Source organism: Nerophis ophidion, linkage group LG03 (assembly GCF_033978795.1).
Source record: "Nerophis ophidion isolate RoL-2023_Sa linkage group LG03, RoL_Noph_v1.0, whole genome shotgun sequence".
NCBI classification, from domain to species: Eukaryota; Metazoa; Chordata; class Actinopteri; order Syngnathiformes; family Syngnathidae; genus Nerophis; species Nerophis ophidion.
Window position 1 is genome coordinate 56,724,290 of NC_084613.1, and position 25,605 is coordinate 56,749,894.

The 25,605-nt window shown below is 41.5% G+C and overlaps 1 protein-coding gene across 1 annotated transcript in view; it reads right to left on the minus strand.

Moving 5' to 3' along the window:
• Positions 1-5,097, minus strand: part of kcnk5a (potassium channel, subfamily K, member 5a) — a 30,108-nt gene extending 25,011 nt beyond the window's left edge. Inside the window, exon 1 of the mRNA XM_061895675.1 lies at positions 4,528-5,097. Coding sequence (XP_061751659.1) covers positions 4,528-4,713 — 186 coding nt within the window. The 5' untranslated portion in view covers positions 4,714-5,097. The remainder of the gene's footprint in view (positions 1-4,527) is intronic.
• Between the last annotated feature and the right edge of the window lie 20,508 nt (positions 5,098-25,605).

Below are 25,605 nucleotides of genomic sequence, written 5' to 3' on the forward strand. Positions count from 1 at the left end.
ACGGTGACCACTTCAAGGAAACAGTTAATAATAAACTTTTACAAGTAGTGCCGTCTCTTGTAAAACATGAAGCGTTACAATGCTGAAAGACAAACTTGATATATTATTTATAAGTAGTATTCTGTCCTTTTTTATCAGTTTCCAGATTCTTCTTTGCAGAAGAAACAACAAGACTGCAAGTTTAAGTCTAAATGTTGTTAAGAGGTATAATATCACCTGGAAACTCCACAAACTGTGCTAAAAGACCTTGGCTGCTATTTCCAAGGCCACTTTGCATGCAAACATTAAAAAAAAACTGTTAACTGCTTATTCAGCTGTTGCAGGCAAGCCTTAAATTACAATTCTGAAATGTCTATAACGTTAATATCCTCATTGAAAATGAGGCCATTGTAAGGCTTTTGCTGTTACAAATGTGCAACAAATGGGGGAGGTTCATGAGCATATCCTTTTCAGTCCCCCAAACACAGAAAGGAGAAGAAAAGAAAAGAGGGGGGAAGGAAGGGTAATAAATAGTGATGTGGGCCCAAAATGGGGGACACGTTAAGACATGCCTCCTGTCTGCCTTAAAAGTGGAAAAGTTAAATAAATAAAGTAGAACACAAAAGTCAATGTGGAGTAAGACAGGGGTTATGTTTCATATACAATGTTAAATAGAAATATAAACAGATATTTCCGAATGAAGTATGAAAGAAGGCCCACACTTAAAGGAATGGAAAAAATTTAAGAAGTGGAAAAGTATTATGGAAAAAACACCTGTGGAATAAGAATGTTACCCTTATTATGTGCTCATTGGAGGGAGATGGACAAAACCGCAGGTCACTGGTTCACGCTTCGCCAGAAAAGCGGTTTTGGGCACTGCCAACATTTGACATAGCAATAGAACACCATGTACTGCAGCATTTTAACACTGAGATTACAGAGGGCGACTTCCTCCACTGCCACCATCACATTTGCTGACCCGTGCTTTTAGTACGCTCAGGTTGACGATAGCAGAGAGTGGAAATAAAAACAACTCATGGACACAGATGATATGGAATATTGTTAATAAAGGATGATAAGCCATGTATGGCTGTATATCAGTGATTATCAAACTCTGGTACATGTAGCACTAGCGGTACATGGGCTTCATCTAGTACAGGGGTCGGCAACCTATACCACTCAAAGAGCCATTTTGACCCGTTTCACAAAATAAAGAAAATAATGGGAGCCACAAGACTCTTGAAATTTATAATGAAATAACACTGTACCCAGAGTTGTTTTTTTTGCTTTGTGCCATGTATAAACCAGGGGTCCCAGACACGCGGCTCGCATTTAAATTTGAAGATTTGATGTTATTCCGGCCAGTGAGTTTTATATGAATGCCCCTTATTAGCATCACACATACAATTCCTCCCGATTTGACCGGCAGACTCGCGGGTTACAGAGTAACTATTCCCTCGGACGTGTGCTGAGCAAAACCCAATCACCAGAAATTAGGGGGTGCTACGATGGCACTGTCTTCAGTGCCCCCCATGACTTGTACAAACAGCTTACCAGTCAGGTCTATTGTTGTATGTGATTTCTGCACACGCACACATGCCACTGCAAGGCATTCTTGTTCAACAGCCATACAGGTCACACTGAGAGTGCCAGTTTAAACAACTTTAACGCAGTTACAAATATGCGCCACACTGTGAACCCACACCAAACAAGAATGACACATACATTTTGGGAAAGCACCCGCACTGCAACACAACAAACAAATACCCAGAATCCCATGCAACCATGACTATTCCAGGCTCCATTATACACTCCGCTACCACCAACCCCCCTCCCCACGCCCCCTCCTGCGTCAGTTGTGGTGGGCGGGGTTGGGGGGGTCGGTGTGTATAATGTTGCCTGGAAGAGTCAGGGTTGCATGTGATTCTGGGTATTTATTATGTTGTGTTTATGTTGTGTTACAGTGCAGATGTTTTCCCGAAATGTATTTGTCTTTCTTGTTTGGTGTGGGTTCACAGTGTAGCGCATATTAGTAAGAATGTTAAAGTTGTTTGTATCACAACCTTCAGTGTAACCTGCATGGCTGTTGAACAAGTATGCCTTGCAAACGATTGAGGTATGTAATAGAGGTTTCACACAATACGTAACCGGCTGGCATGCACATAGTGTTGTGTAACAGCGGGCACACCTACATGTATCAGAAGATGTAATGGATATTGCCATCACGGCCCGCCCTCAATGTTACTGTCCGTTGTCCGAGTGAAAGTCGCAGTATGCAAACCTCAGACATCCAACCTCAGACAATTTTAGGGAAAAGCACTGAGGTCAGAAATCTCCCGGTAAATTCTGGAAGGTCAGCAAGTTTACAGCTGAGCCACACCAGAGTGATCGAAGAGCCGCATGCGGCTCCAGAGCTGCGGGTTGCCGACCCCTGATCTAGTAGTAGGCCAAAAATCACTTGATTAAAGTACAGTGTTTTATTTTCCTAAATTCAAACACAATGTTACTACTCAAAATGTATGTAATGTTACAGTGGACAAAAATATTACACACACGTGTTAATAAAACCTCTTTGTTTTTAATGAACATTTAGGCCTATGCAACTGTATTCTAATATTGGTCATTATAGTGATACTTGGACAGCCAAGTGTTTTGGTACTTGGTAAAACAAATTTAAAAACCACATATGCTATGTTTAAAGCAGTGGTTCTTAAACATTACTCAGTGAAATACCGCCCTGTGGTATATAAAAGTGGAATATAATCTGATTTAATACTGCTCCAAATGGTGCTCATCTGTAGTGATCTTGTTTGTAACGCATACATATGCCAACCAACCTTCTTTAGCAATATTAATATCATCTGTGCATGCTGGCATTTGTGCACATATAATAATGATCAACTTAAAAGTGACCTCTTTAGGAAGATATCATATATGTCTTCTTAGATGCATATTCTTAAAATGGCTGCCAGAATTTTGACCGATGCACCCAGAACCGCCCATATCACCACCGTTTTATCCAGACTTCATTGGCCTCCAGTTAAATTCTGCATTGAGTTTAAGATTTTAGTCCTGACATTCCATGCGTAGCATTGCGGGGCCCCTCTGTACATCACTGACTTCCTATGCCCCTACTCTTCAGGGCGCAACCTTTGGTCCTCCGCCCAGGGTCTTCTAAAGATCCCCAAAAGCAGTTTTAAAACCCGTAGAGACCTGGCATTCCAGGCTATAGCTCCCAGACTCCGAAACAATTCTCACCAGTCCCTTTAATGAGCTTGACTGTGTTGACACTTTTTAAAGAAACATTTGAAAATGTCTCTTTTTAGTAAAGCTTTTAGTTAATGAACCTTTCAACTATCATTTTAATCCACTGTGTCTCCTTTTATGATGTTGCCCCTGCTCAGTGGCCTAGTGTTTAGAGTGTCCGCCCTGATATCGGTAGGTCGTGAGTTCAAACCCCGGTCATACCAAAGACTATAAAAATGGGACCCATTACCTCCCTGCTTGGCACTCAGCATCAAGGGTTAAATCACCAAAATGATTCCCGGGCACGGCCACTGCTACTGCTACCCTTACCTCCCAGGGGGTGGAACGAGGGGCTGTGTCGAATGCAGAGGATAATCTCACCCCATTTAGTGTGTGTGTGACAATCATTGGTACTTTAACTTTTGTTTTAAAAATTGTACTGTTATTTTACTTCCACTATGTTTTGTACAGCGTTTTGTGATTTTATCTGTGAAAAGTGCTGTATAAATAAAATGTACTTACTTACTTACTATAGACTTTAGTTTATTCTAGATTTATTTTACATTTGATCTTATTCAATTTAAATAAAACTATGACTATTTACATCTTTGTTAGGGGATAAACTTAAAAAAATAGCAGGGATAGAATATTTATTTCCACACTGTACATAGTTGTGTTATTTTAGGTACTCCAAGGTGTGCCTTGAAGTACCCCTGGGGTGATTTAAGAAGTACCGTATTTCCTTGAATTGCCGCAGGGCATATAGTATGCGCCTGCCTTGAATTACTCCCGGGTCAAACTCGCTTCCCAAAATAATTAGCGCCTGGTCAAACTCGTGATGTCACGAGTGACACTTCCCATGTCATCATTTTCAAAATGGAGGAGGCTGATTTCAATACCGGTAATTTGAAATCGCATAAAGGGAAGAAGATTAAGAGCTATTCAGTAGGATTTAAGGTCCAAGCTTACATCACACTCAAATTTTTACTGCATAGCTTTGGTAAGTGGCAGAGTGAGAAGAGGTTTTAAAATAATTAGCGCATGCTTACTTTTACCGCATGCCTTTGGTAAGCGCAGGAGTGAAAAGAGGGTTTAAATTAATTAGCGCCCGGGCGGCAATTCGAGGAAATACGGTAGTTGTGTTATTTTAGGTACTTCCAATGTGTGCCTTGAAGTACCCCTGGGGTGATTTAAGAAGTATATGCAGTATTTGAAATGAGTGTTGACTTAACGTCGAGACATGAACTGACATGGCAGTTTATCATTCCTCAGCAGCTGAAGCTCCTACCAAAACATCCATACCTGTAATATTTTGTCCAAATCATCTTTCGTCAGACAGGGATAGTCCTTCAGTATTTTCTCCTTCTGTTGTTTGTAGTGCTTTGCAGCCAGCTTCCAATTGGGCTCCTCCAGGACTTGAAAAATGGCTGCCCCAATGGACAGGTAGAAAATAATTGCCGATGTCAACAAGGGGCCTTTATCTACCATAATGGTGTGCGCGGACTCAAATTAGAGAGAGCGGGATTAGGGGGGGAAGAAATAGAAGGGTGAGGCTGACACAAGAGCGGAGCTCAAACCGGAGTCATGGTCGTTGAATGTTGGAGTTTGTCCCTCGTTGGTTGCTTCGCACCACAGGTGGCCGCGTTTGTCGTCGCGTCATAGCCGAGGAGCTCAGGGCAAAGAAGCGTTTAAGAACGCAACAACAGTGCAGCCGCTCTTCTCGTGGCTCCACGTGCGCGGCCGGAGAAGTATAGTGTGAACGTGGGAGTAGTGCAAGAGTTCACAAGATACGCCCACAGACTTTGGGGGGAGGAAGAAACTCTAGTAGACAACCACAACATAGAGGGGGAGTCGAGTCTGTCGACTTCTGCTCGGCGTGTTTATCCGCTGGTGCTTGACGGCAGGTGTGCACGCGCATACGAGAGGTTACATTTTTCACCAGGGACGGGCGATACTGTGTCTTCTGGTGTCGAACCGATAAAAAGTACATAGAGTGGCACTAGTGCCAATACTTTGAATTGAAATTTGTCTAGAATCTGGTTCTCAACCTTTTTTCAGTGATGTACCCCCTCTGAAAACATTTTTTAGTACCCCCCTAATAAGAGCAAAGCATTTTGGTTAAAAAAAAGTAGATAAAGAAGTAAAATCAAGCACTATGTCATCAATTTCAAATTTATTAAATTGTATAACAGTGCAAAATATTGCTGATTTGTAGTGGTCTTTCTTGAACTATTTGGAAAAAAAGATATGGCACTCATCGAGGATGGACGCTCCCCTTTCCTCTCCCTTATCTCTCCTGCTTGCTTCTTTGTCTTGTCTTGTCTTAACTTTCTTGTTGCCTCTTTTTCGAGATGCTATCTCAGTAGAAGCATTTAACTCTCACCTTAAAACTCATTTGTATACTCTAGCCTTTAAATAGACCTCCTTTTTAGACCAGTTGATCTGCCTCCTCTTTTCTTTTTCTCCTCTGTCCCCCCCCATCCCTTGTGGAGGGGGTCCGGTCCGATGGCCATGGATGAAGTACTGGCTGTCCAAAATCGGGACCCAGGATGGACCGCTCGCCGGGACCCAGGATGGACCGCTCACCTGTGTATCGGTTGGGGACATCTTTACGATGCTGATCCGACTCCGCTTGGGATGGTTTCCTGTGGACGGGACTCTCGCTGCTGTATTGGATCCGCTTTGAACTGAACTCTCGCGGCTGTGTTGGATCCACTATGGATTGAACTTTCACAGTCTCATGTTAGACCCGCTCGACATCCATTGGTTTTGGTCCCCTAGTGGGGGGCAGAGGGGCACATATGTGGTCCTCTCCAAGGTTCTCATAGTCATCATTGTCACCGACGTCCCACTGGGTGTGAGTTCTCCTTGCCCACTGGGTGTGAGTTTTCCTTGCCCTTATGTGGGTTCTTCCCAGGATGGCGTAGTGGTTTGTGCAGCCCTTGTGATATAGGGCTATATAAATAAACATTGATTGATTGATTGATTGATTGATTGATTGATTGATTTTTGCACTGCTCTCCATATCTAAACATTGGAACTATTTACCTGGCCTCAACAAAATTGACAAGATCTTGGGTTTGGGAGAACCTGCTGTCGTGACAAAGCGGTTGTTGCTGGACACACGACGGACCCTTTGGAGAAGAAGGAGGGCCGCGTGCCTGGTGACCCTTTTCTGTCAAGGACGTGAAGATATCCACCTTTTCGAAATTATGACAAGAGGACATCTGCTGATTGGAGTAAGCGTTATTCTGCTTTGTCGACAAATTGGAAGTTGCTAGCAGTCTTCAAAGTACCCCAAAGCTGCCACAAATGATTGGAAAATGCGGGAAGAACTGTGGATTACATCGGACTGTCTACCCTGCAGTTTTGAGGACCAATCATAGACAATTTAGAGTGAAAAGCAAATTTTATTTTCACCCGCATACAAAATATTCTAATTTGGATTGTCTCCCTGTCTTTGAGACTCTCCCAAAGTACGGTGCTGTGAAGACATGACAAACTCCCTTCTTGTCTCTCATGGACGCACACCTGTTGTTGTTGACTTTGGACTAGCGACTCCAATACATCAAGGCCGCGGAACAGAGACACATTACGGGCTTACGGACACACACATGCACAAAAATATACGCCACACATACACCCCCCCCCTCCGACCCAACGCCCTTGACGCAAATCCCATAGGGGTGATGAATGGATGGTCAGCGCCTGAGAGCTGCGGCCTACCACCATGACCTTGAACTACCTTACCGCTGATGTTAGATATCTCGAGATGTACAATATGTTGTAATATGTACATGTTCTTTGCTTTGGAGGTTTTTTCCCACTCCAGACTGGGCCCCCTTAGGAGCCCAGTCTAGATTGTATTTTTTTACTCATCCTTCCCCAGCATTTTACTTTTTTCTCATCTTTTATGGGGCGCCTGTTTGTTTGTCTAATCTTGAACAGCTTTGTGCTGAAAACAAAGTTTCGTTGTACTCGTGCGATGACAAACACCTATCCTATCCTATCCTATCCGATCCTTTCCTATAAACTCACAACAAATATAAAAATAACTAAAAACTTAGATGTGCCCCCTTTGGGATTGTAATAGAGATCCATCTGGATTCATGAACTTAAGTCTAGACATTTCTTCACATAAAAAGAAATCTTTAAAGGCCTACTGAAACCCACTACTACCGACCACGCAGTCTGATAGTTTATATATCAATGATGAAATCTTAACATTGCAACACATGCCAATACGACCGGTATAGTTTACTAAATTGCAATTTAAAATTTCCCGCGAGGTATCCTGTTGAAAACGTCGCGGAATGATGACGCGTGCGCGTCACATCTCGGATTGTAGCGGATATTTTTTTCCAGCCCGATCCAAGCTATAAGTAGTCTGCTTTAATGGCATAATTACACATAATTCTGGACATCTTTGTTGCTGAATCTTTTGCAATTTGTTCAATTGATAATGGAGAAATCAAAGTAGAAAGATGGAGGTGGGAAGCGGTGCACTGCAGCTGCCTTTAGCATCACAAACACAGCCGGTGTTTCCTTGTTTAAAATTCCCAAAGGTGAAGTTTTACTATGGAACAGAGCGGTCAAGCGAACATGGATCCCGAACACATGTCAACCGGCAGGTTTTGTGAGAAAATTGTGGTAATAAGTCGTCTCTTACCGGACACATCAGCGGAGCTTGCGTCATTCTTCCTGCAGCTGCGTGGCTTTCTTCCCTCAGAGACACTGGCGGTCACTACACCCGTGGCCACAACCCTCCGACTTTCAGGTACTATATAATCTCAATAAAACACTATTAACACAATAGGCAGATAAGGGATTTTCCAGAATTATCCTAGTAAATGTGTCTAATAACATCTGAATCGCTTTCACTGCCCTCACCTTTTTTTATTTTTTTCGTTTTCTATTTTTTTCTAGTCCTTCACTCTCATTATCCTCATCCACTAATCTTTCATCCTCGCTCAAATTAATGGGAAAATTGTCGCTTTCTCGGTCCGAATCACTCTAGCTGCTGGTGGCTATGATTATTAACAATGTGAGGATGTGAGGAGCCCTCAACGGGTGACGTCATCGTCTGCGATTTCCAGTAAAGGCAGGGCTTTTCTATTAGCGACTAAAAGTTGCAAACTTTATCGTCGATATTCTCTACTAAATCCTGTCAGCAAAAATATGGCAATATCGCAAAATGATCAGGTATGACACATAGAATGGACCTGCTATTCGCGTTTGAATAAGAAAATCTCATTTCAGTAGGCCTGTAACATCAATATTTATGGACCATGTCCACAAAAAATCAAGCTGTCAACATTGCATCGTTGCATTTCTTTTCACAGTTTATGAACTTACATTCATATTTTGTTAAAGTATTATTCAATAAATATGTTTATAAAGGATTTTTGAATTTTTTTTGTTTTTAGAATATTTTTAAAAAATCTCACGTACCCTTGGCATACCTTCAAGTACCCCCAGGGGTACGTGTACCCCCATTTGAGAACCACTGATCCAGATCCTCGCAATACGAAGGTCCTGAGTTCAATCCATTTTACAATGAATTGATTAACGTGGACCCCGACTTAAACAAGTTGAAAAACTTGTTCGGGTGTTATCAATTGTGCGGAATAAGTACTGTGCTGTGCAATCTACTAATAAAAGTTTCAATCAATCATTCAAAAAAATCCCGGGCTCGGTATCTTTCTGTGTGGAGTTTGCATGTTCTCCCTGTGACTGCATGGGTTCCCTTTCGGGTACTCCGGCTTCCTCCCACCTCCAAAAACATGCATTGATTGATTGATTGAAATTGTTATTAGTCGATTGCACAGGACAGTACATATTCTGTACAATTGACCACTAAATGGTATCACCCGAATAAGTTTTTCAACTTGTTTAAGTCGGGGTCCATGTTAATCAATTCATGGTAAATTCATGCACCTGCGGATAGGTTAATTGGCAACACAAAACTTGGCCCTAGTGTGTGAATGTGAGTGTGAATGTTGTCTGTCTCTGTGTTGGCCCTGTGATGAGCTGGCAATTTGTCCAGGGTGTACCCCCGAATGCAGCTGAGATAGCTTCCAGCACCCCCTGCAATCCCGAAAGAGACAAGCGGTAGAAAATGGATGGAGGATTCTTATGTGTTTTTTGCCTCGAATATGTTTACAGTTTTTTTCCATTTGCTTACACACAATTCAAATAACTGTCTTTTTTCAAATTATATACACACTTTTCCAAAAACCAAAGTCAATTGTGGAAGGGGCGTGGTCCACACGTCACCTGCGGGCAGGGCATGTGCAGGAGCCGGCTGTGGAGCAGATGCCAGGTGAGTGCATATCTCAGCTGGAATGAGTTATCCAATCACCTGTCTCTTTATTAGCAGCGTTGGTGACCGCAGGAGAGGGGCTGAAAAGCCAGAGGAGCTGAAAAGCCTGAGCAGGAAAAAGGAAAGAATTTGGGAGGGAATGGAAAAGGGAAAAGACTTTGTAATACTGAAAATAAAAATACATTGTAACCTTGGCAACCAGCCTGGCCACAGTCTGTCAGTCCTGACAAGAACCCTGCAACACAGATCTGTCACATCAATTTTCTTAATTCCTAGATTATTAGCAAAATGACACACTTTGGTCAAAACATATGCCCATTCATCAAAATATTGGTAAAAATTATGTTTTATTTTCATCTCACTCAAACAGACTTCAAATGATAAGACACAATTGGAGTGAGTTACCCAGAACAGTGATAAATCAGAACCAAAATAGTTTTATTAGCATCATTTGAGAACGGGTTCACACTCTAGGAGTTTTTCTTGGTGCAATTGTGCAACATAAAACACATACAACACAGAATAGGTAGTAAAAAGAGCTGTAACTGAGCTATCAGGTGTTGTTATTGTTCATGTGTCTGATGGCCGAGGGGAAAAAACTGTTCAGGTGGCGGGAGGTGTGGGTCTAGATGGACCGTAGTCTACTGCCTGAGGGGAGAAGGGAGAATAATTTGTGTCCAGGGTGAGTAGAGTCAGCTGTGATCTGACCAACATGCCTCCAGGTCCTGGAAGGATGGAAGCTTGCAGCCAATCACCTTCTGAGCAGCACGTACGATGCGCTGCAATTGATGCTGGTCCCAGATTGTGGCGCCGGGAACCACACGGTGATGGAGGAGGTGAGGATGGACTCGATGATGGCCGAGTAGAACTGCACTAGCATCTCGCTTGGCACTTTAAGTTAAGTACATCTTCTGCTAGGCCTTCTTGATGAGGGAGCTGATGGTCGGCTCCCACTTGTGGTCCTGGGTGATGGTGGTGTCCGGGAAACGGAAGGAGTCCACGATGGAGACGGGGGTGGGAGAGTCCATCAGGGTGGGTGGGGATGGTGGGGATGTGACTTTCCTGAAGTCCATGATCATCTCCACTGTCTTCAGCTCCAGGTTGTTGAGGCTGCACCACGACGCCAGCCGGTCCACCTCTCTCCTGTAGGCGGACTCATCGCCATCCAGGATACAAAACAAATTTTGTAAAAAACCCTATTTTATGATACGAAATTACATGTTTGGGGCTTATTGCCCGACCTTTTAAGCATATGTGATGAATGATTACTGTAACTTGACAAAAATGTATTGGCAAATCCATAGAAGTCGTCATTATTTACTTTGAAGTGGGCCTATTTGTAAGGACCTAAAGAGAAAGTAAAAATATCCTTTACTCTTTTCAAGAACTGCTCATTGATGATGCTGCAAACTGAAAATATTTATTTTTACCACACTCTGGAAAATTAACATATCACAGTAGTCAACAATGGCATGCAGTACAAATAAAAATCTGGGACAAATAAAAAGGTTTGAAAACAATCTGGAGATAAATAAAAATGACAGCATAGAGTATAGGCTACATGTGTAGTTTTAGGCAACAACAACTCTATGAAAGAAAATATTCAAAAGCCTCAGTTATTGATTCTCATCATCCCCTGCTGGATCAGGTCATAGTATCTCATCCACAACACATGTGCAAGATGTGTGTAAAGCATTGTTTGTAATAATTCACAAAAACTGTGAAGCAGTGTCTATGCCTAATATTAGGCAAATCTCCACTGTGGTTTTGCTTACTGTGTGTAGACTTTGTTAACTGTGTAAAAATGAAAAATGTAGTGTGTAAGCCATAGGAAAAAACTGTATTTGAAAGGATACTCATTAGCTGATGCCTCGGCAGTAAACACTACATATTACGAAACAGTTAAACAACCATTGCAAAACACATAAAAATTATGAAACTACAAGATTGTATTATATGTGTTCACATTATAGTTCATCAATATTAATATATGTAAAAACATATGTTTAAAAAATAATTGAATTGGATCAATCAATATAAACTATCAACACTGGTGCAAAATAACTAGCCATCAGCCATACATTTGTATTTTTAATCAAACGAGAAGTGTTGAGGCATATTTGTTTCCAGAATTCAGGGTCACACATCGTAAATACATCTGAGTGCCATTTGGATGTTGAGATGTTATCTTTTTTCATAATAAAGCATATCATTTGGATTAAGCTTTGAGAGTTTAGAGTTTGAAGAATTTACGGTAGTGGGATTACCTTCTCATGTTGTGTGTGAATCTTGTGCTCATTACATATTTGATTTGTATATATTCTGGGAATTGGTTAGGATTTAGGGGCAGCACGGTGGAACAGGAGTTAGTGCATGTTCCTCACAATACGAAGCTCTTGAGTAGTATGAGTTCAATCCTGGGCTCGGGATCTTTTTGTGTGGAATTTGCGTGTTCTCCCCGTGACTTTGTGGGTTCCCTCCGGGTACTCCGGCTTCCTCCCACCTCCAAAGACATGCACCTGGGGATAGGTTGATTGGCAACACTAAAGTGGCCCTAGTGTGCGAATGTGAGTGTGAATGCCGTCTGTCTATCTCTGTTGTCCCCGCGATGAGGTGGCGACTTGGCCAGGGTGTACCCACCTTACGCCCAAACGCAGCTGAGATAGGCTCCAGCGACCCTAAAAGGGACAATCGGTAGAAAATGGATGGATGGTTAGGATTTATTGTATATTGTGTTATTGAATCTTATAAAGAGATATAAACAGTTACCATTGATGATATCTCAAAGGCATTTGACGTTTGGGAGTTCTAGACCCCCATATTCATTGAGTTCTGTAATGTTTTAAGACTGATTTGTGTTGGTTTACTTTTCCAAAGAAACTGATTGATGTGTGAGTCTAATGATTTAAACAACATTTAAGAAGGTCTGGTGGGAATCATTGAAAAAAGATAATTAGCCATCGGCAAGACCATCTTGAAGAGAAGAATGTATATTTTGTAGGAAAAGTAATACATTGTCATCATAAAGGCTTATTTTATGATGAACGGTTTCAGCCTTTAATATTTGCATTCTGTCGAATAACAAATTAATTTAGTTCAAGGTTATTCCCACAACTATAGTCATTTTCCATTCCAGTAAATACCTTTATATTCTTTTTTTTAAAGACTAATTTAAATTTTTTCAAACAAATATTGCTATGGAGTGCCAAATGTAAAAGCTCAGTCACACTTTTCTAGCAGTTATTTTTCTTAAATGTAGCTAATTTTTCTAACATCTAACACATTTTTCTTACATTTGGCTCATTTTCATCACATTTAGGTTTAAATTAAATGTTGACTCCAAATATGATATCAATTTTAAATCTATGTCCATTCATCCATTTTCTACTGTTTGTCCCTTTTGGGGCGGCGGGGGGTATTGAATATGGGTTGAAAAGGATTTGCAAATCATTGTATTTTGTTTATATTTACATTCAACACAATTTCCCAACTCATATGGAAACGGGGTTTGTAGATACAAACATAACATACCTCGTTATCAACGCATTAGGCATCGCCAAGGAAACTGTTCTCATGAATAGGAAATCAGAAAATAATTCATGTGTAAACCTGTACAAAAACATTTTATTGGATCATTTAATTTTGGAAAGAATGTCTGCTGAATCAAAACAACTACTGACAGACTTATGATCTCTTTGGGCACCTCTCATTAATTTCATGACCTGTGGCTCTGCCCCTATGGGTCTCACTCCCTGGATGGAGGCTCCTGGATGCTGGGGGGCTCGGGTACTACGGGGTTGGGTGGGCTTGCAGTGTGCTCTTTGGTTACGGCGCTTTCCCCCCTTGTTGGGGACCCGGCAGTTCTGCCCAACTGCCCTCTGTTGTGGGTTTAAATTTTTTTAAAATGTATTTATTACCTTATTTATTTATTTATTTAGTTGTTTAATTTATTTGATCTTTTTCTCAACTATTATTTTTTTATTATATGTATATGTGAGTGTATACATGTATATGCGTGTGTGCCTGGGTGTGTATGTATGTATATACAGTATATGGTGAAATCTGTGTGTATGTATGTACAAATGTATGTGTGTGTCTGAGTGTAATTATGTCAATGTGTATGTAATGATATATGTGTATGTGTATATTTGTATATACATGGGTAAATGTTTAAGTGTGTGTGTATATACATACAGTGTGTGTGTGTGCGTGTGTGTGTGTGTATGTGGGTATACGTGTGTTTGATATGCGTAAATGTATATACGTAAATATATGTGTGTTTGTATATGTATGCACGGTATGGTACATGTACATATGTATGTTTTTTTTCCTGCTTTGTTTGTCTGTGTGTTGAGTGTATGTGTCGCTGCCACGGCGTGCATTGCCAATTGCAGCGGTGGGTCTTCTGAGGTGCCATGGCGTGCCGGCTATATGGCCTTTTTCTGGATAGGATGCCTTGTGGGTGGTGGGCGGGGGGTCTGGACATGTGGGAAGGATTGTTGGGGTATGGTGGCGCTCGGCACTTGTGGCGACCAGGCCTCTGTTTTTTGGGGGGTTTTTTTTAGAGGAGTTGGTAGAGTGGACGTAGGCGGGATCTACAGGCAGGTTTGGGGACGGTCGGACTGATGGCGGATTGGCTTGGGTGCCTGCTGCGTCCACTGCACAAGACGTTGGTTCACAGAAGGTAATGAATGGTGGCGTTTGAATGTTTAATGCGGTTTGGAAATTTTGTTTAAAATTTAAAGGCACTGCCTTTGCGTGCCGGCCCAGTCACATAATATCTACGGCTTTTTACACACACAAGTGAATGCAAAGCATACTTGGTCAACAGCCCGACAGGTCACACTAAAGGGTGGCGGGATAAACAACTTTAACACTGTTACAAATATGCGCCACACTGTGAACCCACACCAAACAAGAACGACAAACACATTTCGGGAGAACATCTGCACCGTAACACAACACAAAAACAACAGAACAAATACCCAGAACCCCTTGCAGCTCTAACTCTTCCGGGACGCTACAATATACACCCATGTTAGCCCCTATCCCCCCCACCTCAACCCCGCCCTCCCCAACCCTGCCCAACTCAACCTCCTCATGCTCTCTCAGGGAGAGCATGTCCCAAATTTCAAGCTGCTGTTTTGAGGCATGTTGAAAACAATAATGCACTTTGTGACTTCAATAATAAATATGGCAGTGCCATGCTGGCATTTTTTCCATAACTTGAGTGGATTCATTTTGGAAAACCTTGTTACTGTTAAGATCCGTTACTCGGATCTTCGCATATTATTGTTTATTTTTCCATCTTTGTTTTCATTCTCCGTTTGACCCTGTTATTTCCTGTGTTAGTCTGTTACTATGGTTACTCAGTAGTTCACTTGCTACTCACGTCCGGCACACCTGCTACTAATAATCACCTTCACTATATAAGCCTTCCTCTTTTCTTTGTTCACTCTCGGATCCTAATTTGCCCACGCGCAACAGTGACGACTCTCATCCTTCGACCGTATGTTTTTTCTCGCTAGCTCTTACGCTAAGCCACTTGTTTATTCCAGCTCTCATGCTGAGGAATTGTTTTTCTGTTTTTGTGTGCTTTCGTGCCAGCTTAGTTTGTCATTTTGTGCATCATGGTTCTCATACTAGCGTTTTTGGTTTGCCTTTTCTTAGCTCCTGTATTTTTGTTCCTAGCCTTTTTATTACTTTAATAAATCCATTTATATCTTACCTTGTTGTGTTCATCGCTTCAACGCATCCTCGGAAAAACAACACCGGCAACCATGCCGAAGAAGAATTGTCACAGTTACTTTCTTTAATGCATCCAGCGGTGCATCACAACAAAATTTGACATTTTAATGTGCTAATTCCACGACTGTATATATCGGTATCGGTTGATATCGGAATCGGTAATTAAAAGTTGGACAATATCGTAATATCTCTATATAAAATGGAATTGATCATCATACTTTATCATAAAAGATTTGTCGAGTGACTATCCGTCGGTCGCGTTCCCAAACATATTGAACTATCTGGTGCTCCAGATGTCATTCTACATGACAAAACAGATGGGGAACTTAGAAAAGCATGGATGTGTACAACTTCTTTGTGTGTGGCTGTGTCAAGGAAATTAGTATTAAGACTCTCCCGGAAAAGTAGGCATTGTCTCTATTCGAGTAAGGTTGCATTTCATGATTTAACTTCGCGTCTACAGCCGTTTGTGATGCTGTTGCGCGCGCCGTTTACGAGTAACGTGTTTTCCCCATCTTTATCAAAATATAACTATAGATGTCAATATTGTGTATGTGCTGAAAACATAATTTACGATTGTTGCCTTTGGTAAAAAAGCTTAACTGTTTTAGGTTTTACTCACCTTCGCTTTCTTTTGTTTGGACTCGCCTCGTAGCTAACATATGTTTAAGAAATACAAATGATATCATAATTGCATAAAATCTTGCACTCTCTCACCCTTTTTGATTTCCTCTCAAGGAACTCTGAAGAAACATTCATCCTTTTTGCTATTTGAACGATTCGTACAGCCGAAAACGACACAATTATTGGGCATTTTTTCTTCGAGAAAGTCTACAAGGCGCCAAGTACCAATTGTGAATAGGTTAGATAGTACTTTATTTATTCCTTCAGGAGAGTTCCTTCAGCTTGAGCACCACCATTTAATGGGCGGGACGTGACCTGGACGTGAGGTCAATAAAATCCAAGAAATAGTACACAACCCAAAACCAGTGACTTTGGCACATTGTGTAAATCATAAATAAAAAAGAGAATACAATGATTTGCAAATCCTTTTCAAGTTATATATAATTGAATAGACTGCAAAGACAATATATTTAATGTTTGAACTGAGAAACATAATTTTTTTGCAAATAATCATTAATTCAGATTTAATGGTAGCAACACATTGCAAAAAAGTTGGCAGAGGGGCATTTTTACCATTGTGTTACATGGCCTTTCCTTTTAGCGACACTCAGTAAACGTTTGGTAACAGAGGAGACCAATTTGTGAAGCTTTTCAGGTGAAATTCTTTCTAATTCTTGCTTGATGTACAGCTTAAGTTGTTCAAAAGTCCGGGGTCTCCCTTTTTACTACAAAGGCACGCTGTTGTAACACGTGGCTTGGCATTGTCTTACTGAAATAAGCAGGGGCGTCCATGATATCATTGCTTAGATGGCAACATGTGTTGCTCCAAAACCTGTATGTACCTTTCAGCATTAATGGTGCCCTCACAGATGTGTAAGTTACCAATGCCTTGGGCACCAATACACCCCCAAACACTCACAGATTATGTTTATTTTTAACTTTGCGCCTAGAACAATCTGGATGGTTCTTTTCCTCTTTGGTCCAGAGGACACGACGTCCACAATTTCCAAAAACAATTTGAAATTTGGACCCGTCAGACCACAGAAGACTTTTACACTTTGCATCAGTCCATCTTAGATGAGCTCGTTTCTGGGTGTTGTTGATAAATGGCTTTTGCTAGGCATAGTAGTTTTTACTTGCACTTACAGATGTAGCGACAAACTCTAGTTACTGACAGTGGTTTTCTGAAGTGTTCCTGAGCCCACGTAGTGATATCCTTTACACACTGATGTCGCTTTTTGATGCAGTTCCGCCTGAGGGATGGAAGGTCACGGGCAGTGATTCCTACAGATTATGTGAGCCTTTAGACGATATTACAGACAGTAGATGGTGAAATCCCTAAATTCCTTGCAATAGCTCATTGAGAAACGTTGTTCTTAAACTGTTCGACAATTTTCTCACGCATTTGTTCACAAACAGGTGACTCTCACCCCATCCTTGTTTGTGAATGACTGAGCATTTCATGGAAGCTGCTTTTATACCCAATCATGGCACCCACCTGTTCCCAATTACCCTGTTAGTGTTTGATGAGCATTCCTCAACTTTCTCAGTCTTTTTTGCAACTTGTGACAGCCTTTTTGAAACATGTTAGAGGCATCAAATTCCAAATGAGCTAATGTTTGCTAAAAATAACAAAGTTTTCCAGTGTGCTCGTTTCCACCTAAGTATCTTGTCTTGGCAGTCTATTCAATCGAATGTAGGTTGAAAAGGATTAGCAAATCATTGTATTCTGTTTTTATTTACGATTAACACAAAGTGCCAACTTCACTGGTTTAGGGTTTTGTACATGGTGTTTAAGACCATTGATGGTCAGTCTTAAAATATTGCATATTTAGTAAAACATTGCATTTTTACAAGATGCTCGTGTCATTTGTGCATTATAAATACTACAAGGCCACTAACTTCCAATTTGGAGAAATTTCTGTTGAGTCATAATCCCATGATCAGTGCTGTCACAAGACTTCAATTTTGCTGTGATTACACAAGTGAACGTCTCTGTCGCAATTCACAGCATGCAAGGCTAACTGACATCCATTCACTTAGCCCCTTCAGGGGTCACGAGGGTGCTGGAGCCTATCCCAGCTGCTAAGGGCGGAAGGCGGGGAACACCCTGGACAAGTCGCCATCTCATCGGAGGGCCAACACTCACAAGGAGCGCAGTTGCTACTAAATGAAAAAATGTAGTGGCACAGAAAATTTTAGTAGCACAGAAAAAAATAGGAACAATAATTATGAAGTGTCCTAAATAACACAAGGTTCCTAATACACTCAAACAATGTACAAAGTCACACACTCAAACATATATGCACACAGTGCTATCATAAGGCCTCTTTGTCCCACAGATTTGTAATAATAAAATAATACAATGTCATGCCACGTTCTGAGGTACCCATGATAACAGTCACATAACATGACTGACATCACATTTCATTACTGATCATAATGCTACAGTACTTATACGTGTGGACCGCTTGCCTGTGCATCGGTTGGGGACGTCTCTGCACTGCAAACCTGTCTCCGCTCGGGATGGTCTCCTGCTGTCGTCATTATGGACTGGAATCTCACTATTTTGGTAGATCCACTATGGACTGGATTCTCACAATATTATGCAAGATCCATTCGACGTCCATTGCACCGGTTGCCCTATGGGGAGGAGTTGGGTAACATCTGTGGTACTCTCCAAGGTTTCTCATTGTCCCACTGGGTTGAGTTTTTCTTTGCCTTCATGTGGGATCTGAACGGAGGATGTCGTTGTGGCTTGTGCAGCTCTTTGAGACACTTGTGATTTAGGGCTATAAAATAAACATTGATTGATTGATACACATGCCGGCAGTGACGTGCAGTCAGGGGAGGCATGTGAGGCAGTGCCTCACGTGCCATCATGGAAAGAAAAAAAATGTAAAAAGAAAAAAAACAATTACATTGTTATATATAAAATTATAAAATTATTGTCCATTTAACTTCACCAGCTTTAGATTATTTTTATTCAAAATCGCTGAATTTTCACATTTGACATTCAAATACTGAGAAGAGACTTGCGGTGAGTCAGCAGCCAGTTGAGCTTCACCAGTCACCATGGATTATGCAATGACTCGGCTAACCGCTGGCTGCTGTGCAGCGAGACCGTGTTAATATATATGAATTATATTATACATTTCCATAGTTTAGTTAGCTGAGGTATATAATGTACAGTGTATTTTGTCAACAACTGTATGTGTGTAACGTATTTCTTGTGCTGGGCAATCATAAAACGGCTGCGAAGACGCACTGGGTGAGGCACCTGTTCTCCCGCCTCATGGCGGTAGAGGGCGCTAGTGATCCCAGGGATCATTCTTGTGTTCACTCGGCTGCAGAATAAGTGACAACAAGCTACAGTTAGCAAGTCAAGTGCAGCGGCAGCGATCGTTTATTTGTTCCACTCACCTGGACTTTTAACATAAATGATTACATATCTAAAATAAAACAGTTTTCTAAATTGGACTTTCAATCGAAGCAGAAGGTAATAATTAAAGAAAAACCAACGCCGGAGCTAAAAGGTTTGCTTCAGACAGTGATCTCCATCAAAACAGAGATACTTTTAAAACTGAAGAAAGATAAGGAAGACTTCTATAAACAAACAAGTTATCGATGCTTTTGTTCAGAAGGAGCGGTGCATGGACTTCATTTATAAGTAAAGGTAAGACCATAATAAAGTTTTTTTTATTAAATGTGCTTTTTTGTGTGCTACAGTTTGTATGTGTAAAGAATGCTGGTATGAGCTTTTAAACACAACCCGTTAACTGCTGCCAATCAAATGGTGAATAAGATACTCTTTAGGGTTCATATGTTTATAAATCTGTCTGTGATGAAGTCAGTGCCTCACCAGCCATGAACCTCACCGCACGTCACTGCATGCCGGAGCGACCAGTGATGTTGATGGGCAGTCAATGCAGTGAGTCCCCAGGACCCACAAATGGTAATTTGTATCAGTCCTTGGAAAGTTCAGTGGGACCCAACAAAGAGAGGCTGTTTAAAACCTTTAAGCATATATGTCTAGAGGTTGTTAACTTTCCAAAATATTTTAAGCATTATAGCATAGATTATTTACAGCTTTTAGCACATAATGCCATAACTACACTCACACGTAACATTTGCACATGCATTGGTTTTGTGTGTTGCTCTATAATGATCTAACGTTAGCTATCATTTAATATATTTGATCATAAAAGCAACATGATTGCAAATTGTTGATTCTCTTGGACTGTTTTGTATGTGTGCTCACGCTCCCTCTGTGTACGAGACAGTGTTGCTTGACAAGCATGAAGGCCAAAATAGATCCTTCAGACCGATGAGCAATTTTTATTCAATATAATTAGTATTTTTTGATAACATAGACACTACAAAAATGGTTCCAGTAAACCACTAATGCAGGGGTAGGGAACCTATGGCTCGCGAGCCAGATGTGGCTCTTTTGATGACTGCATCTGGCTCTCGGATAAATCTTAGCTGACATTGCTTAATATGCCGCTGCTTATAACAGAGCGACAGGTGATTACATAACAAGACCCAGGTGGGCCGTCTACGCACCTGTCGCTGATTTCGAGGCCGGTCCTGGCACACCCCAGTTCGCTGCAGGCCAGCAGGCCACACCCCCTCCACAGTTGGCTCCTGAATAACAATGTTATTACAAAGAAGAAGAGACCTATTATACTCTACAAATGTTGGTCTTACTTAAAAATGCACGCGTTTAGTTTTGTTCAGTGTAAAAAAAAATATTATATGGCTCTTACGGAAATACATTTTAAAATATTTGGCATTTTGGCTCTCTCAGCCAAAAAGGTTACCGACCCCTGCACTAATAGTAACATAATCAAACCTGTGGGGTTCTTTTTTGGGGGGAATATTTAATTGAGAGAATGTTGCAAACAACTGAGCCCCTTTAAAGTTGTTGCATTTTTTCTAGTTCTTTTCTTATTTTTCTAAAAATGTTGTATTGAATTCCTATGGGGGGTTTCTGATATGATATGGTTATAATAACAGATGTTTTGATATCTGTAGAAAATGTATCTGGAATTAAACACAACTATCACAATCACAATCAGAATCAGAATAGTTTTGCTGCCATTGTTTGAGAATGGGTGCACAAACTAGGAATTCTTTTTGGTACAATCGTGCCACAAAAGACTCATATAACAAGGGCATGAAATACATCATTCTAATAAAATGGCATTTTTTAACAACATAATTACTACCTAAAAAAATTGGGAAAATTCTAATGAAAACAACTAGCACAAAAATATCAATGAAAGTGCAGATCGCTAGTCTGATCATTAGAAGGGAGGCACAACATATACCGTATTTCCTTGAATTGCCGCAGGGCATATAGTATGCGCTTGCCTTGAATTACTGTCGGATCAAACTCGCTTCGCAAAATAATTAGCGCATGCTAAGTATTACCGCCTGGTCAAACTCGTGACATCACGAGTGACACTTCCCCTGTCATCATTTTTAAAATGGAGGAGGCTGATTTCAATACCGGTCATTTGAAATAGCATAAAGGGAAGAAGATTAAGAGCTATTCAGTAGGATTTAAGGTCCAAGCTTACATCACACTCACATTTTTACTGCATACCTTTGATAAGTGCCAGGGTGAGAAGAGGTTTTAAAATAATCAGCGCATGCTTACTTTTACCGCATGCTTTTGGTAAGCGCAGGAGTGAGAGGAGGTTTTAAATTAATTAGCGCCCCGGCGCCAATTCAAGGAAATACGGTAGCTGCAAATGTCTGCTGGCCAGTGATAAAAGCTTTTATCCTTTTCTTTAGTTTCATTTTTGCAACTCATCAGATGCAGCATGTATGCGCAGACACCGTCCGAGCAACAGAGAAACTCAGAAAGACGTTCAAAGTATTTTTCATGCCCGCTAACAAACTGTTTGCATATTTCATTACCGCACGTCCCCTTAAATTTCAAACACCATCAACATGAACAAGCACAATATCGAACAGTGGAAACGTAGGTTTATTTACTGTGAAGTTCATATCATTAGTGGCTGAAATGGCTGGCTATTTTTTTGGCAGCAGCCAAGCTAGCATGTCGCGACTCGCGAGTGTACACATAATCACGTCAGCTCTAAGCAGATGCGCAGAGGATTTGCTATGGCTTTTGTATGGTCTGTGAAACTGTAGAGGGGAGAAGAAGACGACACAGAGGCAGGTACGTCGTCTGGCCTATGGTGTATTTTTTATCAAGATGAAATGATGTGTATTTAACCAAAAGACTTGGTGTGAGACTATGTGATGCGTTTAACTGGAGAGTGTTACCGGCAAGTGTTAAAGGTGCATGTTGAGAGGAATGCGGACGTCTGAAGAGGGAAAGGCTGGCTTGGAAGTCTGTGGGCAGGCGAGAGGTCGAGGGCAGGAGATGGACGTCACGGTCTGTTAGCAGGCAAGAGGTCGAGATCCAGGGAAGCAGCAACAGGTCCAGGGGGAGTCTGGGGAGGCGAGACACACAGCTCGAATCCAGGGAACAGAGGGATGCTGGAGGGCGACAAAACAGGACACAACACAATGAGCACAGAGGAGGGGAAGCAAAGAGAGCGAGAATGCACATGAAGAGGAGCTAGAGACGTTAGGGATACAGGTGGCTACGTTCTGGCACTGGAACACAGGATACATTGTTGTGCGGCGTCCTCATCAGCGTCAGATGTGTTGATTGATGAGTGAATGCGCAGCGGCAAGCACCCAAGCCTCAACTGTCTGTTGACAACAATGGATCTTTTCCCCAAATTCACTTTTTATGTACAAACCCCGTTTCCATATGAGTTGGGGAATTGTGTTAGATGTAAATATAAACAGAATACAATGATTTGCAAACTATTTTCAACCCATATTCAGTTGAATATGCTACAAAGATAACATATTTGATATTCAAACTGATAAACATTTTTTGTGTGTGCAAATAATCATTAACTTTAGAATTTGATGCCAGCAACATGTGACAAAGAAGTTGGGAAAGGTGGCAATAAATACTGATAAACCTGAGAAATGCTCATCAAACACTTATATGGAACATATAGGCTAATTGGGAACATTTGGGTGCCATGATTGGGTATTAAAGCAGCTTACATGAAATGCCAAGTAATTCACCAACAAGGATGGGGTGAAGGTCACCACTTTGTAAGCAAATTGTCGAATGGTTTTAGAACGACATTTCTCAACGAGCTATTGCAAGGAATTTAGGGATTTTACCATCTACAATCCATAAAATCATCAAAAGATTCAGACAATCTGGAGAAATCACTGCTCGTAAGCGATGATATTACGGACTTTTGATCCTTCAGGCGGTACTGCATCAAAAACCGACATCAGTGTGTAAAGGATATCACCACATGGGCTCAGGAACGCTTCATAAAACCACTGTCAGTAACTGCAGTTGGTTGCTACATCTGTAAGTGCAAGTTAAAACTTTACAATGCAAAGCCAAACCCATTTATCAACAATATCCTGAAACGCCGCCGGCTTGGCTGGGCCCGAGCTCATTTAAGAAGGACTGATGCAAAGTGGAAAGGTGTTCTGTGGTCTGACGAGTCCACATTTCAAATTATATTTGGAAACAGAGGACGTGGTGTCCTCCAGAACAAAGAGGAAAATAACCATTCTGATTTTTAGAGGCGCAAAGTTCAAAAGCCAGCATCTGTGATGTATGGGGGTGCATTATTGCCCAAAGCATGGGTAACTTACACATCTGTGAAGGCACAATTAATGCTGAAAGGTCCATTCAGGTTTTGGAGCAACATATGTTATTTTCAGCAAGACAAGTGTTACAACAGCGTGGCTTCGTAAAAAAAGAGCGCGGGTACTTTCCTGGCCCGCCTGCAGTCCAGACCTGTCTCCCATCGAAAATATGTGGCGCATTATGAAGCGTAATATACGACAGCGGAGACCCTGGGCTGTTGAACGACTGAAGCTCTACATAAAATAAGAATGGGAAATAATTCCACTTTCAAAGCTTCAACAATTAGTTTCCTCAGTTCCCAAATGTTTATTAAAGAAAAGGTGATGTAACACAGTGGTGAACATGCCCTTTCCCAACTACTTTGGCACGTGTTGCAGCCATGAAAGTCTAAGTTAATTATTATTTGCAAATAAAAAATAGTTTATGAGTGCATTCAATTGAATATGGGTTGAAAAGGATTTGCAAATCATTGTATTATGTTAATATTTAAATCAAACACAATTTCCCAACTCATATGGAAACAGGGTTTCTATTTATTTTTGCAACTGCACATGCGCAGTCTGATTCTCCCTCCGCTGCTGGAGCACCTAGAGGCTCCGCTGTGAGCCACGCAGGACACGTCCCCGTGCTCTTTGCGCAGACCGCGGCCACGCGCTGCCACAGCCGGAGGCAATCTGCAATCGGCACACCTGGGATTTTGAGAGGCGACAGGATGAAGAGCCTCGCCGCTGACTTCTCTTTGTCGGAACATAGCCCTGTGAACACTAAGCTTCACATCTCTGACTTCCCTCCTGCTCTGTCTCGCTTGCGTGTCTCCCTTGTGCCTTATCCTGATATTTCTTGTTGTCTCTTGTCCCTCACAGTCCTCAGTGTCTCAGCTTTTGCTGTGCGCTTCTGCTGCTGCTCTTCCCCTTGGACCTTGATTGGCTTCCCTGATCCTCGACACCACGCTTGGACTTCTGGACACCTCTCTCCTGCCCCACGACCCCGCTCAAACCACAGACCTTTTTTCTTCTTCCCACTGGACTTGACTGCTGCCACATCCAATACGCACTCGAACAAGTCCTCCGGTATTTACATACGGTTAACTTCCACACATAGTATTCCATTCACACGCATAGTAGCATACACACCCCTCGTAATCATCAATTGCTCAATAAAACCTGTTGAGCTTGATCCTTTGTTGTCATGCCGTCTCTTTCCCCCTTGTCGACAATGCTTGATGCAATCATATATGTGCAATATGTATTATGTATTGCATATTTGTTTTTTGTTTGTCATTGTTTTGATTTGAACTTTTTGTAGAAATGGCGCCATTGATATGGCAGCTGATTGCATCAGCTCTGTGCCCTTTTAATGTTTTTTTGTCCTTAATGACTAATGATGTTTCCTTCTTGTTTTTAATGCGTTTTTACCTTTAATTGTGGACTTGCACTGCAACTATATAATTTTCCCGTTGTGGTATGAATAAAGTCGATCCAAAGTCTATCATAGTATCCTGTATATTCCCCTCATCAACACTAACAATGTATGACCGTCTTCCACTTATGAGTATTCCAGGCAGTGGTTGCTAGCTATTAGCTTGCAAGCTCCTCACTTGGTGGCCAAGAAAGGTCACAACAAAAGCAAATACCACAACAAACTCAAACACTACAGCACAACAACATGAAGCCACACCAGGTTTAGAAAGTTTGGAACTGATCGATATTCTTAGACTTTTTCTGCTTTGGGATCCACACACCCTTCGCCTAACTCCACTGGTCTGTTACCTTGCACCTCCTCTGAATCCTCCTTAGCCTGTGTAGTAGCTTTGGGTAGTTCTTGTACACCTTATGATGTACTCTACAGAGACCCGGAGCAGAGCTTGCTCTTGCCCTTTTATCTACTTCCTGGATTTCCTTCCAACAGGGACACGCGGTAGAAAATGGATGACTGGAGGGACGGGCTCCTTCTCGTTGACCTTCACGGCTGG